The sequence below is a fragment of the Balaenoptera ricei genome, chromosome 16, assembly GCF_028023285.1.
Source record: "Balaenoptera ricei isolate mBalRic1 chromosome 16, mBalRic1.hap2, whole genome shotgun sequence".
In the NCBI taxonomy this organism is placed as follows: domain Eukaryota; kingdom Metazoa; phylum Chordata; class Mammalia; order Artiodactyla; family Balaenopteridae; genus Balaenoptera; species Balaenoptera ricei.
In genome coordinates, this window is record NC_082654.1 from 7386241 (window position 1) to 7403789 (window position 17549).

Genomic DNA, 17549 nt, shown 5'->3' on the forward strand with positions numbered 1-17549 from the left:
GCATTAGTTTATAAATGGCCCCTGTACTGGTCACTTCCAGTAAAACAGGGTAATCAAGTAATTTAAGATCCACATATAGTAGCTAAGTTATCTGTTTTCTAACAAACATTTTCATTCAGACATTAAAAAATTATAATAAAGTGGAAATTTGTTCTCACACAGAGATTTGGAGTTACCTGCTGGCAACGTAAATGTTACAAGGTCAGTTAGGAAATAGCAAGCAAAATCCCCCTTTCTCTGATGAAGAGAGGCAGCTATCTCACGCCGGATTTGCTCTGTCAGTTCAGGACACACCATTGCTGGAATACACTTTGCGGCTTGTTGAGACACCTTAAATACAAAAGAAACTTTCCTCTACATCTCATTTATCATCAGTGGAAGCAGAAAAAAACAGTGTATAAAAGAAATTGCCAAAATTTCCCAGTAACTCAAGGTGTTTTTGTTTTTGTTTTAAATATATGAGGTACTGGGTGTGATTTCCTCAGTAGTATAAGTATATATCAGTACAACTTCCCTGGAAAACAGTGATAAAAATGCTTTGCCCTCTCAACTCAGTAGTTCTACTTTCTAGTGGAGTTTATCCCAAGGAAATACACAAAGATGCATATAAAAATTTATGTAAAATGGAGTTGTTCACAAACGTTCATCATAGGAGGGGGAGGGAGGACAGAAAACAAAGTAAGAATAACCATCATGCCCCTAATAAAAACATTCTTAAAAAAACAGGGAATTTTAGCTCACGGAGAAAGAGGAAAGTACAAACACTCTTCTCCTGCTCTGTTAAGAATATTTCAAGTAACTTGACTTAGAATAAAGAAAAGCATGATTTTTTTTTTAATAAATTTATTTATTTTTAGTTATTTTTGGCTGGGTTGGGTCTTCATTGCTACACGCGGGCTTTCTCTAGTTGCGGGGACGGGGGCTACTCTTCATTGTGGTGCGCGGGCTTCTCATTGCGGTGGCTTCTCTTGTTGCAGAGCACAGGCTCTAGGCACACGGGCTTCAGTAGTGGCTCGCAGGCTCTAGAGCACAGGCTCAGTAGTTGTGGCGCACGGGCTTAGTTGCTCCACGGCATGTGGGATCTCCCTGGACCAGGGATCAAACCCATGTCCCCTGCACTGGCAGGCGGATTCCCAACCTTTAAAGGGTTAGTTCCCAATGACTTCAAATCCCTCCCCACTTGTTACAATTCTGATTTTTTTTTTTTTTTTCTATTTTTGGGCAGCACCACACAGCATGCGGGATCCTAGTTCCCCAACCAGGGATCAAACCCGCACCCCCTGCTGTGGAAGCGCGGCGTCTTAACCACTGGACAGCCAGGGAAGTCCCTATAATTCTTAATTTTTTAAAAAAGCATCCGGTTTCTCCGAGTGTAGAACAGACAACAAATCTCTGAAGTAGTACAATTCAACGGGAATGAAATCTGAGCACCGGTGCAGTGAGCACTACCACAGAGAACTTCTGAACAAGGAGGTGGCTGGAACTTTCCTGTCCTTTTTGAATGATGAATAACAACAAACGATGAAAAGACATTATCCTACATTTAACTTGTACTCCTTTTGTGGAGCTCAAGAAATCTATATACAGAGAATTCTGAAATCCAAGGTGAGTATCTGCTAAAGAGGAAATGAGTCTGGTGTGACCCTGAGCGAGCCAGTTAGCTCTGTTCTTTGCTGTCACTACAGACGCAGCCACTAACCTGGACGACCTTCCTGAATGCAGACTTCCAGTCACAAGTGGGGCTTGGAGCAGCAGATCTTCCAACAAGCCACACAAAGAATAAGTTTTACTGATAATGTCATCTACATAACACACGTGGACAGCTTAACTGTAATTACTATTAAGGTAAGTAAACAGTATTTCAAAAACCCTGCATACCCAACACAACCATTAGACATCCTATTCTGAAAACTACACAAAAATTCAATTCTCCTAAACTTTACTAGCCAGGATTACCAGTAACAATGAAATTGTCACCACATCTTATCTCCATGAGCCCAATCTAAGCAACACTAAAACTGGGGAAAACCAAATATTAAATATTTTCAGAATATAACAGACTATTTATCAAGTCAAAGCATTAAAAATGGATCTCAAAAGTAAATTCAAAAATAGCTTATCCCAATGTGCTAACCCTCGGCCCCTTTCCAAAATCCTGGGAAGATTTTTTTCAAAAACAACTTGGACTGAAACCTGAATACTGCAAACACCCCAAGAGAAACCTTACAGCTGGTGAATGGCCTCTAAGCTTCCTTCTCCCCCACCATCCTTAAGCATACATCCCTGAGGCCTGCCTCTCATCTTCTAGCCCAGGGGTCCCCAACCCCCGGGCCGTGGACCGGTACCGGTCTGCGGCCTGTTAGGAACCAAGCCGCACAGCAGGAGGTGAGCCGCGAGCAAGCGATGCTTCACCTGCCGCTCCCCATCGCTCTCATTACCGCCTGAACCATCCCCCCACTCCCGCCTCCCCTCCCCCAGCCCGTGGAAAAACTGTCTTCAACGAAACCGGTTCCTGGTGCCAGAAAGGTTGGTGACTGCTGTTCTAGCCTCTTCAACCTCATGAGTCTCAACCATCTCCTTAGGCTACTGGTTAACTTAGGGTCCATGAACTTGGGAAGGGACCATGAATTAGAATAGGAATTTCAATTAAATTTAAATCTTTCATTTTCACTAACCTCTTGCCTACATTTAAAATGCATTTTCTTATACATCACATATATTTAATATTCTGATAACTATTTCAATACAACCAATTTCCTCTGTAATCCTATTTTTTATTTTATACATTTAAAAACAGTATTTTGAAAAGAAGTCCATAGGTTCCACCAGACTACAAACAGCATCCATTATCTAAAATCCAATTAACCCCCCTGGCCCAGACACATATTCCCAAAATATAATGTTCTCCTGTTCCCAGCCCAAAAGTACTTGGCTCTGTGCCCTGTCTGCAGACGCATCCCTTAGTCCAGACTCATACTCTCCCCCTTCCAGTCTCCCTGATGGCCCCTTCAGTTCTGTCCTGTAGAGTGCCTACTCCATTGAGACCAAAGTCCATCACTGATTTTGTTCTTTCCCTAGAACAAGCCTCCTTTCCACCTCCCCCATCTTGTAGCAGGGTGGTCTATGTGTACCACAGAATATAGCAAAAATTATAGTATATCACTTCCTACATTAGGTTATATAGAAAAGACACTACAGTTTCCACTTGAACCATTCTCTCGCTCTCTCCCTCTCTTGGATCACTTGCTCTAGGTGAAACCAGCTACCACATCACAAGCAGCCCTACTGAGGGGCCCACGTAACAAGGATTTGAAGCCTCCTGCCAACAACTAGGTGAGTGTACTTGGAACCAGATCCCCTAGTCCCCGTTGAGCCTTTTGACAACTGTAGCCCTGGCAGTTTGTAACCTCATGAGACCTTGAGCCAAAATCATTCAGCTAAGCTGCTCCTGGACTCTTTACTCTCAGAAACTGTGATAACAAGTGTTTGTTGTCTTAAGCTGTTAAGTTTTGAGGGGATTTGTTACACAGCAGTAAATAATAAATACACTGGGGTTCTACTGTCTTCCTGCTGTTAGTCCCCAGAATGCTCTTAAGAGGTCAGTGACTTACACCAGTCCCTCCAGAACCTTCTCACAGTCCTCTACCAGCCTGAGAGAAGCCTATGGATCCCCTAACGACTGGAGCCTTGGCTCACAGCTGCCTTCCGTCTCCTGTCTCCAGCCACCACCAGCAACTGCAACTCCACACGGCAGCCCTTCCACTACACAACTGGGCATCACAACACAAATGCAGCCACGGGAACTACTTCTTACTGTTCCATCCCATGTTCCAGAACTCTGGTCTCTCTAATCACACAGCTGCTTTTCAAACAGTCCCCTTCTCCCTTATCCTCAGTAAGCCTGTCCTTTGTTTTCAGCATGACTGTCTCTCAAGCCCTCCTTTGCTCTATCAGGTGCCCCTGCTTACAACGGACTCTTACCAAACTAAACACATGGCTAGCCGTCTCAATCATGCTTTCATCTAACGTTCATATTTATTAATCCCCTCACCCCATGCTTTGTACATCAATGTTCCCAGATATTGGCGCACTTAAATGTGCAAGTAAGCATACACAGGAGTATACTGACCAAATTGGATTTGAATCCACAACTGATCTAACTCTCTGCAATTTTACCCTATTTCTCTTATCATTAAAAAAAAATTACCTGGGGAATTACCTGGTGGTCCAATGGGTAAGACTCCACACTCCCAAGGCAGGGGGCCCAGGTTTGATCCCTGGTCAGGGAATTATATCCCACATGCATGCTGCAACTAAGAGTCCGCATGCCGCAACTAAGAGTCCGCATGTCGCAACTAAGAGTCCGCATGCCGGGGCTTCCCTGGTGGCGCAGTGGTTGAGAATCTGCCTGCCAATGCAGGGGACACGGGTTCGAGCCCTGGTCTGGGAGGATCCCACATGCCACGGAGCAACTGGGCCCGTGAGCCATAATTGCTGAGCCTGCGCGTCTGGAGCCTGTGCTCTGCAACAAGAGAGGCCACTATAGTGAGAGGCCCGCGCACCGCGATGAAGAGTGGCCCCCACTTGCCACAACTAGAGAAAGCCCTCGCACAGAAACGAAGACCCAACACAGCCATAAATAAATAAATAAATAAATTAAAAAAAAAAAAAAAAGAGTCCGCATGCCGCAACTAAGAAGTCCGCATGCTGCAACTAACAGCCCGCATGCTGCAACTAAAGATCCCGCATGCCGCAACTACGACGTGGAGCTGCATGAATAAATAAATATTTTTCTTTAAAATTACCTGGATAATATAGTCACATCCTAATTCATTTGCAACCTCTGTCCTTTGTAACATGTCCCTAGTTGTCTCATCCAGAAACCCCAGAATCAACTCTGACCCTTAACTCACCATTACTCCCCATGGCCAATCTATCCACTTAGTTCTGCCTACATCACCAGCATCTCTCTCAAACCAGCCCACTTCTTTCCTTTTCTGTTGCCACTACTGTCCCAGCAGAGTTCCTGCCAGCATCACTGCAGTGTCCTGCTAACCAGGCTTGCCCCTCTCTAAAGTGAGCAGCCAAAACACACTCTGATCTTGTCACTCCCCAGCCCCTCTACCTAACCCTTTTTAAAGCCTTATTCTGCCCTCAGAATAATTTTCAAATTCTTTGGCCTAGAAGATCCTTCACACTGCATCCCCTACTTGCCTCTCTCACTTCCCCTTCGCCATCACAACCCTGCTGAGCTACCTGCAAGTTCCAAATTCGCCACAAATACCACCGCCCTTGCCTCTGAATAAAATGTTTCCTCAACTCCCTTCTCTCCACCTACTGTTTGAGGCTAATTCCTCCTACTCCTTCACATCTCAGCTAAAATGTTACCTGCTACAGGTAAGAAGGTAAGATACCTCAAAACACCTTCTCAAGCACTCTCCACAGCACCTGGCATTTACATCTCTGAAACTGCACTCTGGGGATTTCCCTGGTGGCGCGGTGGTTAAGAATCTACCTGCCAATCCAGGGGACACGGGTTCGAGCCCTGGTCCGGGAAGATCCTACATGCCGCAGAGCAACTAAGCCCGTGTGCCACAACTACTGAGCCTACGCTCTAGAGCCCACAAGCCACAACTACTGAGCCTGTGTGCCACAACTACTGAAGCCCGCGCGCCTAGAGTCCATGCTCCGCAACAACAGAAGCCACGGCAATGAGAAGCCCGCGCACCTCAACGAAGAGTAGTCCCCACTCTCCACAACTAGAGAAAGCCCACGAACAGCAACAAAGACCCGAGGGAGGGAGAGGGAGAGAGGGAGAGAGAAAGAAGGAAAGAAAGAAATTTTTTTTGAAAAAAAAAAAAACCTGCACTCTCTACAGAATAACTGTACCTGGAGATTCATTGAAGGAAGAGCCAATGTCTTCACAATTATACCCCTTTTATGCACAGTACCTGGCACATAGTAGGTACTCAATGTTAGCTGAATGAATGACAGATACATCCCAGTTTTTTTTAAATCAAACATATGACTCAAATATTGTAGCAAAATATCCTGTTTTAAAAACACATATCCTTAAAAATTATTTACTTCTGTTGAAGTCTAAGTTTAATGTCATTTTAAAAAGAGGATAGAAGATTGAATCTAACACATTTAAGAACTGAGAAACATTATAACATCAAAAATGAAAACTAAAGAACACATTTCCTTCATATAAAAGAATGTTTAATCAAAATGCCACACTCACCTCTGTAAGCAATATTGCTAGCATATCCTGCCTCTGAAAACGTATAGCCAGATGTACCAGAGTATAGCCAACATCAAAAGCAGAAGGACGGTTCAGCAAGCGCACTTCATCTGCAGTGAGCTGACGGGCAATGTCCCCTCCTGATGATTTGTATGCTTCTATAGCAGCTAAATCACCTTCTACAACCCCTAAAACAAGCATCAAGACAGAAAAAAGTTCAATTTTATTTTTCTTCAAAAAGCATAAACCTGTAGCATTCACTCTAAACTCTGATTCTCTGTGCTTCCTGGATCCCGGGGCATCATTTAAATGTGCTATAGAATATAAGGAAAATTACAGTGTATTCCTTTCCCTTTCATTTCCTTCCAGAACTAGAACTGCCTAGTTAGGCACTTACCATCACATTAGTGCTGGTTCCATGCTCTGGTAATGTTTAGAGAAATTATTAGAATATATTAATTGGATCAAAGATTAACAATCTAGTGTGAGTAACTAGACTTCACAAAAGACACTAAGTTCCTGTTCTGGTCCTGGCTCTGCAGAAACCAAGGAGACAGGGATGTGCTTCCCGTTGGTGTTGGGCTGCTTTTGCCCTTTATTCTGCCTTTCTTTTTTTTTTTTTTTTTTTTTTTTTGGCGCACCAGGCAGCTTTGCGGGATCTCAGTTCCCCGACCAGGGATCAAACCCAGGCCCACAGCAGTGAAAGCACCAAGTCCTAACCACTGGACTGCCAGGGAATTCCCTAGGCTGCATTTTTAAAGCTGGATCAAAACAAATGCTGAGCCTTCCACACTACTGTTAGCTTGGAGACAATTTAGAGCAGTCAAAAACATTTTTAATGTAAGTAAAAGTTAGCAATATTTTGATTTCAGAATTTCTCATAGCCAAGTCTTCCTTACACCCATTAAGAATTATTAATACAGTAAAACTTAAGCTAGATGACTTTGAACAGAAACAGGCTAAAATAAAACACTATAAACCAGGTGGGGAGTAGAGATACAAAACAAGTATCAATTTTTCCAAATCTATAAAGAACCTTCCATTCCCACTGAACCATGTTATTATTCTTAACACAAATTAATGTTAGGTAATGACAAATATCCTATTTACTAAGCAGTACAGTACATCTATGGATAATAAATAGCCTTGGCAAAAAATGAAGGTGTAGGTTAGCTTCAAATTTACCACAAATAGTATTAAACACACACACACACACACAAGACTGTAGGACTAAATAACTTTGTTTCCTAAATTTCATCAAGAAAAATTTGTTACATAAAATGTTACTACCAGCTAGAAATATTCTTAGGGTATTTTAAAAAAAAGCCTTTTAAACTGCTATCTTGAATTAGGAATTAGATAAATAAGACCTATTCCTTAGAGTATTACAGATTGGTACAATGCAACAAGTTCCCCTGTTATTAAAAATAACAAAGCTTTAAAATGATAATTTCCACATTCACCGAATGGCCATGACACATAAAGCAATATACTAGGCACTGTGAGAAACATAAAGACAGTAACATGATTCCTATACTCAAAACAGTCCTTCATCGCATTTGTGAGCCATAAAAAGCCAGCTTCCAAGTTTTCCAACTCTGGGATCAAGATCCCTTCTGCAAAACTAGATCCTCTCACCAGAAAAATGACCCCCTCCCCTTGAAACATATATTTTTCAGGTTAACAATCCATGATTTCAAATGAGAATACCTTATAGAAATTTTTATTTTCACAGCAACGTGGGTCAATACATTCCTCATTATAAACACCTAAGGACAGCTGTAGCCCCCACTGAAATACATAAAGGACTTCAACACACCCTTACAAGGCTTAGTGCCCTGGAGAAATCATCAAGGCTAAAATGTAATATAGTTGGCATGAGATAAGGGGAGGTGAACCTTCTCAAAAGGGCAAACCTGAAGAACAGACACACAAATGCTTGTTTTAATGAACAGATGAGAATAATCTAGTAGAGCTCATAACTTTTTGAATAACTTAATGCCGTATATTTTTTTCAAACTGAACATGCCCTACTCCATTTCCTTTTGTGTGTATATATTTCCTTACGAAGGCAACTACTGTTCACTTCAGTTCTATCAAAGCTATTAATAACTATTTCTAGGTGTGTGCAGTATCACCACACCTTTTACAGTTTTTAGCTTCAACCTAAAAATATATATTTATAAAATTTCTTTGTATGATGTAAGAAATGTTCTAGGCACTTCCAAAAGCAACACAAGGACCAAAAAGTCTGATCAATTTACCTGAAAAGATAAAGAGGAAGACCTGCACAGTGTATGTATATGCGTGTGTGTGTGTGTGTGTGTAAATACACACATATATTCTTTTGTTTCCCAAAGACAAAGATGAAGTAGTCTAAAGGTAAACGTCAACTAACTTTGTTCTTTTGATTGGAGGAAGGGGAGATCTTCTAAATCACTGTCTTCACTATTTTTAGCTAACTCATCAAATAGCTGATGTCTGAAAGAATCTCATCTTAGAAGTACTTGCTTAAGAATTCATTGTCTCTCTAATGTTTCTGAAGGGTTTCTGTAATTAGAAACTAATTAGCTAGTCAAAGGTGGGGAGGGGTACAGACCAAACAGCACAACAAAGTCAGCAACTGTGCTTTGGAATTATGATTTACAGTCTGCCTTCAAACTAAATGTTTTTTAATAAAAACAGAACTTCAAATGATGAACTGCATGGTACGTGAATTATATCTCAATAAAGCTGACATATACACACACAAACTGGACTTCTATTTGGCCTAATCCAAGACATCAAAAACAATTATTTCCCCTGACCACAAGCTCTGCACTAAACTGCAAATAGGGAATCCTGCCGCCCCTAGCATGGAATATACACAGGAGGGCAGAAAATGAGGGTGAACAGAATAGGGATTCTGTTCTCTATTCATCACAGCATAAAAAACCTCCAAAATTCCCAGAACATGAAAAACACAAATTTAAGTATAGGGACAAAATAATATTTAAAAGAAAACTATTTTATTGTCTAATGTTTGGGAATATATAATTCCATTCTTTTCATTAACCATAATTAAGAGCTCACAGTTTCAGTAACTGCTGAGTTTTTGGCTACAAAGATGAGTAAATTTATTACAAATCAAATTTCATGAGAATGTCAATGAACTGTCCTAGTTTTTGTTGTATCTCTATTGCACACTGCTCAAGAGGAGCCAGTGATTAAAGTTTCTTCACAGATGGGCTTTCACTGTAAACATGGTGCCTAAAGGATGTGGCCTATACTGAGATAATTTAAGTTTTAGCTACCACGTGTTTTCTACTTGCGGGGGGGGGGGGGGGGGGGTGGTGGAGAAGCATCAGATTATATGCAAAACAACTTAGAAAATGTCTTTGAGTTCTTCACATAACATTACATTTTTACCACCTTTTAAGATAACGGAATAAAACGGAAAGCAGAAAAAAAGTAAAAGAGTTGACAGGGAGGAAAATACAGTAAATAAATCTAAGTGGTAAAACCTCAATGTAACAAAGATCAGGAAAAAGCAGGAAAGTTCCAGCAGAAGAGAAAGAGGTGATGGTGACATACACGTGCTTTCTAGGTTACTGACATATCACACTATCTCCAAGAGTAACTAAAGCATCTTTCTCTTAATATGTTGTTTTGAAAATTTAACAAACGTTAAATATTACATGTTCTGTCCCTTCCTCTTCCATGTTATGAAGGCAATTTAAAAAGACAGCTGAAGGCACTCTAAGAAGATTAACTTTATAAAACTAACCTGCAGTATCAATGTACATTCAGAATTGACTGAGTGAAATACACAACTAGCTAAGTGGTGGTGCATAATTACAGATAAAGGAAAGTTAATATACTTTTAAAAACATAAAGATCTGAGAGTAAGTGAAATTAAAAAAAAAAAAGCTCATATTGTTCTGTAAGCTGGGCCAGGAGTAGAATTTAACATGTTTTGAAGTCACGGGTCACAACTCAACTGGGGACACTTCACAGCTACTATGGAACTCCGTTGGTTAGAATATGGAGCTGGCTCATAGATGTTTAGAAAACAGACTTGTTTTTTCCCCCATATATGGCACCGTTTTCAAAGTTTTGCCTTGTTTCTTTTGACATAAAACCATAATGGTAACTAACTTTGAAAAGAATGCCAAATGGTAAAAAAAAAGCCAGGACTTACCTGAGCCCACATGGGCCAGCTCAACACTACCCTGGAGTTCTATGGTAGCTGTGACATCACAGCATGGTTTATGCTGTGGGGTCAGGGTGGACTTGGAGTCAGCTGGCACAATTTCAGGAGCCCTTAAAGAGAAAAGTTACTTTTAAGTGGTAATGTTCAGAATGTCCTTTACCATGGTCAGTAGAAAGATGCAGATGTGGGTGGCTACGAGGTCTGGGTAGTTTTCCTCTACTCAGAGTTTAATTCACTTAACTGTCTTTGCATATTAAAAAGGAAACTATACCACCCAGTTATACTTTTTCTTCATACTCCTAACCATTTGGCTATAGTTCAAAGACAAACTTGGCTTAGACAGACACAGCAATCTCTTTCAATACTCAAACATGACCTTCTTTTCAAATAAAATGACCTCAATATTTTTAAATGTATCTTAAGTAGACACAAGCTATGGCAATCCCAAAAATAGTTTGAGCAGACCAAACAAATCACCTCCCAGATGCATTTTTTACATAATAACCAAAGGCAACAAGTTGAAATCTACCATTTCTATTCCTAGAATAGTGCTATTGAACAATAATCTTTTCAAAAAAACCAAGAGATGAAAATCACAAATTGGAAATAAATTCTTAATCTATACTTTATCACGATGGGTTTCTATTCAATTCATTCAATAAACTTACTCCATTATGAAAACATTTATTGATTGACTGATTGATTGCCACACCATGCCGCTTGCAGGATCTCAGTTCCCCAACCAGACATTGAAAGCAGTGGAAGCCCAGAATCCTAACCACTAGGCCACCAGGGAACTCCTGAAAATATCCTCTTCAGAAAAATTAAAAACTCAAATGATAGGGAAGTCAAAATAATCTCTAAATAAGGCCTTTAAATGTTCTATTATTAACCATGACAAATTACGCCAAATGTAGCTTATACTGTGGTGCTCTTACCTCCTTAAATCTTTGATCAGATTGTTAACAACCAAACTGCTGTGAAAATATAAATCCCCAAAGTCATCAAAAAAATACCTGAATTGATAGAGTACCTTCATAAGAAAGAAGATCTTGCCATGCAGGAAGAATTACTGCTAAAAGCACAATGGAAGGATATGAAGGAACATGTCACAAAGTTATCTTTGGGAAGGTGATCAGAGATGAGGACCAGTGTTAATGGGTTAAAGATGAATGTGAGTTACAATCAGAAAGGTTACTTAAGATATTCCCAAAAAGTCAACTGAAGGGATATTAAAGTTCTTAAAATCTGAGGTTCTGGTCAAATGAAATAGTGTATGTCAAAACCACATTCTGCACTGAAACCAAGTCCCAAAAGTTTTTGACTTCAGGTAAAAATTTCATCTGTCAAGTTATCCTGGCCAAATTTGAAACCAAATATTAGACTTTTAGAATTATGCTATTTTAGATTGGCCTTCTAAGAGGAACTGAATAGTCTAGCCACTCTCTTTTACCAGTGAGAAAATTAGAGGGTAAATAAGCATTTTAAAAGGGACGGACAGATAAAAAGAAAACCTCTCATAACATAACTTTATACTATTCAGATTATGTCCATATAACTCTTCTTCTAGCCAAAAATACTGATAGAATTAAGACAGAGAATCATCAAATTGGAAGAGATATTTAAAAGTTAGCGCATCTTGATGTGGTTCCCAAGTAGAAGCACAAAACAAGAAAGTCCCTATAATTCGCTACTGCAAGAGAAGGTTCCACAGCTTCCGTTAATGCTCATGGCCCCACAACTATCCACATAAAACTATGGATCTACCACCGAGTGGCAGATGTTTCCCCAAAGAGTTTCAGGCCCATATATCCAACAATCCATCAGAACCCTCACTATGGCATGTCTAAAACTGATCTTCATGTTTTCTTCGTTTAGGAAAAAATGATACTGCTATCCAACCCAAGTGTCCAAACAAAAAACCTGGGTATCTTTCTTAACTCTCCCCTCATCCCCAATATCAATTCTTCCAAGTTTTATCCATCCTACCTTTTTAAAGTCTCTCTCAAATACATCCCCCTTACCCCATTTTCCACTGCCTGCACCTTAGGTCAAGGCCACACTCTTTCTCACCTGGACTGCTATAATTTCCTCCTTAAAAGGTCTGCTTGCCTCTACTGCTGCCCCCTCCCAATCTAGCCTCTAGGCTATGACCAGAGTGAGCTTCCCAAACCACAAATCAGATTAAGGCAGTCTCCTTCCAAATGTTTACCACTGCCCTTACATTAAGAGCTAAAATCTTCAACCAGATTAACAGGCCTTGAAAAGTCCAGCATTACCCTGCAGCTATTTCTCACAGCTCCCATTCTATACTCCAGCCCTGTAGACTTCTTTCAGTTGAAAGGATGGGCCATGCTCTCTTGCCTCTAGAGTCTTAACAAATGCAATTCCCTCTGACAGAAGCACTCTTTTCCCTCTTCTAAGGTTTTGGCTTAGATGTCACTTCTTCCTGAAAGCCCTCTCCAAATGTCCAAATGCGATTAGGGTGCATACTCCTCCTCTAACACCCTATACTTCCTCTCCTGAACTTATCACACTATTACTGACCTGTTAAATTACTTCTTCACTGGACCACAAGCTCACTGAGAGCCCTGACTTCTTCCCCGGGCTTGGAAGCACACTCAATCATCGTCTGAATGCATAAATGAATGGACGAACAAACAAATAAAAGGTGAAAATGAAGACAATTCTGAAAAGCAAGTGGAGGGTGGAGCAGGTTGGACATTTTGCCTTTTGAGATTTTTAAGATATCTAATAAACCCATAACTGTTTAAGCAAAAGTGTGATACTGATGTAAAAAAAAAAACATCAAAATAAAGAGCCTCAAAACAAATGAAGCAGAATCATTTTATATATGACAGAACCATCCAAATCAATGGGGAAAGAATTTATTTAATAAATCATATTAACGGAAATTATCTGTAAAAAATATTTTAATCCTTAGTTCAATCCAAAAAACTGTGAAAAACAAAGATAAAATGTTATAACTCTCCCCACAAAAAAAAGGTAAAGAAAATGTGCAACAAATATGTCTGGTATATATCTGTAATATATACATTATTTATATTCATATAGACTTGATACAACTTGACAAAATCACAAAGGAAAATGGACAAAAGACATAAATCAACAATTCACAGAAAAAAATACAAATGACTAATTAAATGAGATAGCTTGCCTCCCTTAATAACAAACATCAGCAAAGATACAGCTACACAGGTACTCTCTTACACTGATAATGAGAATATAATCAGTACAGTCCTTCCAGGCAGCAATTTACCAACATGCACAAAATACCTTTGACACGTTTCCATCATTTGATCCTCTTACCCCATTTCTGGGAACCTAAGAAAATCATTAGAAATGCTGACGATTTTGTTCATCAAAACACTATCAGAATAAAACATTTTCAAAAAACCCAAAGGTCATTAATAAGGGCTATGTTAACTTAAAGTACAGCAACTCGAAGTCATATTACACATTCATTTTTTTAAAGATGAAAATATTTTAACTACTTCAAAATGTAAAATTCAACAACAAAAAGAATGTACATTATTTCAGTTACATAAAAATATTAAAAAACTGAAAATACAAATATGAGATTTCCTCTAGTGATATTATAAACTATATTTTTTCATAGCTTTTCTTACCTCTGACATACTCTGCAATGAGTATGCTCTGTTTTTATTATTTAAAAATGAATTAAACCCTTATATACTGTTATAGGAAGTCAGTATATAATGCCAAATTTGATAAAACAAGAAATACTGCTATGTCCATCAACAGATGAATGGGTAAACAAAATGTGGCATATAAATAAAATGGAACATTATTCACACTTAAAAGGAAGGAAATTCTGACAGTTACAACATGGATAAACCTTGAAGACATTACACTAAATGAAATAAATAAGCCGGTCACAAAAGGACAAACACCACCGTATGATTCCACTTATATGAGGTACCCAGAGTAGTCAGATTCACAGAGACAGAAAAAAGAATGGTGGTTGCCAGGAGCTGGGAAAGGGGGACTGGGGTGTTACTGTTACTGTATACAGTTTCCGTTTTGCAAGGTGGAAAAAGTTCTGCACACAGATGGTTGTTATTGATGGTTACACAACAATGTGAATGTACCAAAGCCACTGAACTGCACATTTAAAAGCAGTTAAGATGTCAAATTTTGTTATGTATGCTTTACTACAATTAGTTTTTTTAAAGGAAAAAATGATAAAAGGACATTATTCAGAGATATTAGAGGTCCTGCTTCAAATATCACCTATGTAGTGCTCCTCCCTCGCACGAAAAAGTAAATGTTTAAATTTCGTGTAATCACATCCAAATTGAGACTTATTCTGTAAAATGAATGGCCTGGCCTCTGAAAATGTTAATGACATGAAGAGTAAACAGAAAAAACAAAACAAAACCCACCTGAGGCACTATTTAGATTAAAAGAGATTAAACAGATAAAACAACTAAATAAAACAGATAATCCTTGATTGAATGGGGTTGGAGCAATAGCTATTAGTGAAACTACTGGTGAAATTGAATATATGGACCTCAAATATTAGAGTTTCTGGATAATTATATTGTGTGAATATGTAGGGAAAATGTGTTTTTAAAACATACAATGCTGAAATATTTAGGGGCAAAATGTCATGACATCTGTAGCTAACTCTCAAATAGTTCAGGAAAAACTCCTACAGAAAGACAAACAGAGCTCGCAAATCTGGCAAAGTACTAACAATCGGAAAATCTAGGTCAAAAGCATTTGGTGTTCAATGTGTTATATTTGTAACTTCTCTACTGTTTTTGAAATTTCTCAGAATGAAAGGCTGATGGGGAACAGCCTGGTTACCTCCACAGATAAGGACTGAAGGTGGAGGGAAGAAAAAGAAACTTGCTTTTCTTTATAAACTCCTTCTGTAACTGCTTGATTTTTATAACCCTGTGCATAGTTTACTTTAATTAATGTTTAAAATTAAAGTTATTTTATGGTAAACAGTAAAGGTCTCTGGAGTCTAAATACATCTTTTTATACTTAATATTTAAACGATACTTTTGGATTTCATAATTCAATGTGTTCATTTAATATAGTGCTTTTAAAAAATGAAAGCCTTTACTCAATCAATGATGCATATTCAAATGTCACTATCATACAAGGATGCATATTCAAATGTCACTATCATACAATCGAGACTCACCAGACAGATTCCCTTTCTCAGCATTAGGAGGCACATTATTAGTTGGCAGGCCTGTGTAATCAATCATTTCTAAAAGCCAGGAATTATGTCTCAGGCAGACTAAAGGCAAGCAGAAGGATACTGCAGGGGCTCTATTTCTGCCACTGCTATCCATTTGCCTTGACACACTCATTCCTGGAAGCTTCTTTCATATCCCAGATGTCAGGAAGCACTTTGAAAAGCCAGACTAAACTGGCCAGGGGGAATAAAATGTGTGTGTATTCTCTACAGATTAGAATCTTACATTGCTGAGAATTCCCACAATTCACTTAAAAACCATGACATAAAATGTTATTTTAAATCCAGAGTTCCAAAAGCACAAGAGGAAATCCTTTGAAACTTGAAAACAAGATAGAACTAGCTGAAGATAACACTCCTTTCACAGTGCTAAAAATAATTCTATTACCTGTAATATCAACTACCTTGGACAGGAAGGAGACTAACAACCAAGAATGTGTATGGAGTGAAAAGGCACCGCAGTTTCTATAGCTACACGCACACATCCCGTGTAAGAGTATCACACAAAGTTAACCAAGGACATACAAGGCATCGCCAGCATTCTAGCAGCTTATCTTCCTTTTATGGATGCAGTGCCAAAGATTTGCTGCAGGAGTCCACATATATTTTGGATTCTATTAAAAGCTTTTAATAGAATATTTTAACTCAAACCTTTTTTTTTTTAATGTTTTTAAAAAGTGCGATGGTTTTAAATGTCAAAGACTAAGAAGACTTTTTTTCAGGCTCCACATTCATTCATATGTAAAGCAATATATGAAGGGAAAAGGGACACTAAATAGGAGTATCTTTTAGTAGAACAGTCTGGTATCAATATAAAATCAAATTCATAATCAAACAAAATGGCCCAGCATACAACCATAACTTAAAATGAAGCAATTCTACAGGGCAGGAAAAATTCTGAAGATGGAAAATATTGTCCAAACAGCTAAGGTATACCAAGTATAAGCAAACACAAGTAAAGCAAACAGAACAAATACTAGAGAAATGCCATACTAAAAATCAAGCCCAAATAATGTGGCTTCGCTATGGAATGATGAGAATTATTAGCAAGTGAAGATTACCTTGGGAACAGCAATCAACTTCACATAGGCTTACTTATTTAGTTGACTTGGAAAAAAGGACTGAAAACATTAATATTCATAGGCATCAAACATCATTCAAAAGTTCCAGTAACAGTATTCCTTGCAACCGTATCAAGCAAGAAAAACCACTGTGGATAAAAAATATATGGTCTTCACCTACTGTTCCTGGCACATACCTCCTAAAACCCTTGTAATTTCCTATATAAGAGCCATAAGGGTGTCTTTTGTTATAATATTTAGTTTTGTTCTCAGTTCCTAAATAGCTCCAGAATGATAAAGATGAAATAAATAGGAGTCTTTTGTTGCTCATATAGCAAGCCCCCTTCAAGCATCTCTGAGTTTATGTTAATGAGGAAACTTCTGGAAAGCCCCTAAGGATGGAGGCTGGTTACCAGGGGAACAAACCCAGTGATTAGAAGGTTGTAACTTTCAGCCCCACACCACCCTCACCTCCTGGGAGGGCAGAGGGGCTTGAGGTTCAAACAATCACCAATGTCCAATGGTTTAATCCATCTTGCCCCCATAAAAATCCCTGATATGGGGTTTGGAGAGCTTCCAGGTTGGTGAACATGTGGAGGTGCTGCGAGAGTAGTGGCCAAGAGAGGACACGGAAAGCTTGCCCTATGCACCTCTTCCACCTGGCTGTTCCTGGGTCATATCCTTTTATAATAAACCAGTAATCTAGTGAGTAAAATGTTTTCCCGGGTTCTGAAAGCTGTTCCACCAAATTATTTGAACCCAAGGAGGTGACTGTGGGAACCTACGATTTATAGC

At 39.1% G+C, this 17549-nt stretch overlaps 1 protein-coding gene across 3 annotated transcripts in view; it reads right to left on the minus strand.

The window, feature by feature from the left end:
* Window positions 1-17549, minus strand: part of ZRANB1 (zinc finger RANBP2-type containing 1) — a 69209-nt gene that overhangs the window by 18883 nt on the left and 32777 nt on the right. For 2 of the 3 annotated variants that reach the window (XM_059900542.1, XM_059900541.1), the window contains 2 exons: window positions 6245-6432; window positions 177-330 (listed from right to left, as the gene is read on the minus strand). The exons of the other annotated variant lie outside the window; for it this stretch is intronic. In XM_059900542.1, coding sequence (XP_059756525.1) covers window positions 177-330; window positions 6245-6432 — 342 coding nt within the window. The remainder of the gene's footprint in view (window positions 1-176; window positions 331-6244; window positions 6433-17549) is intronic. 3 annotated transcript variants of the gene reach the window in all.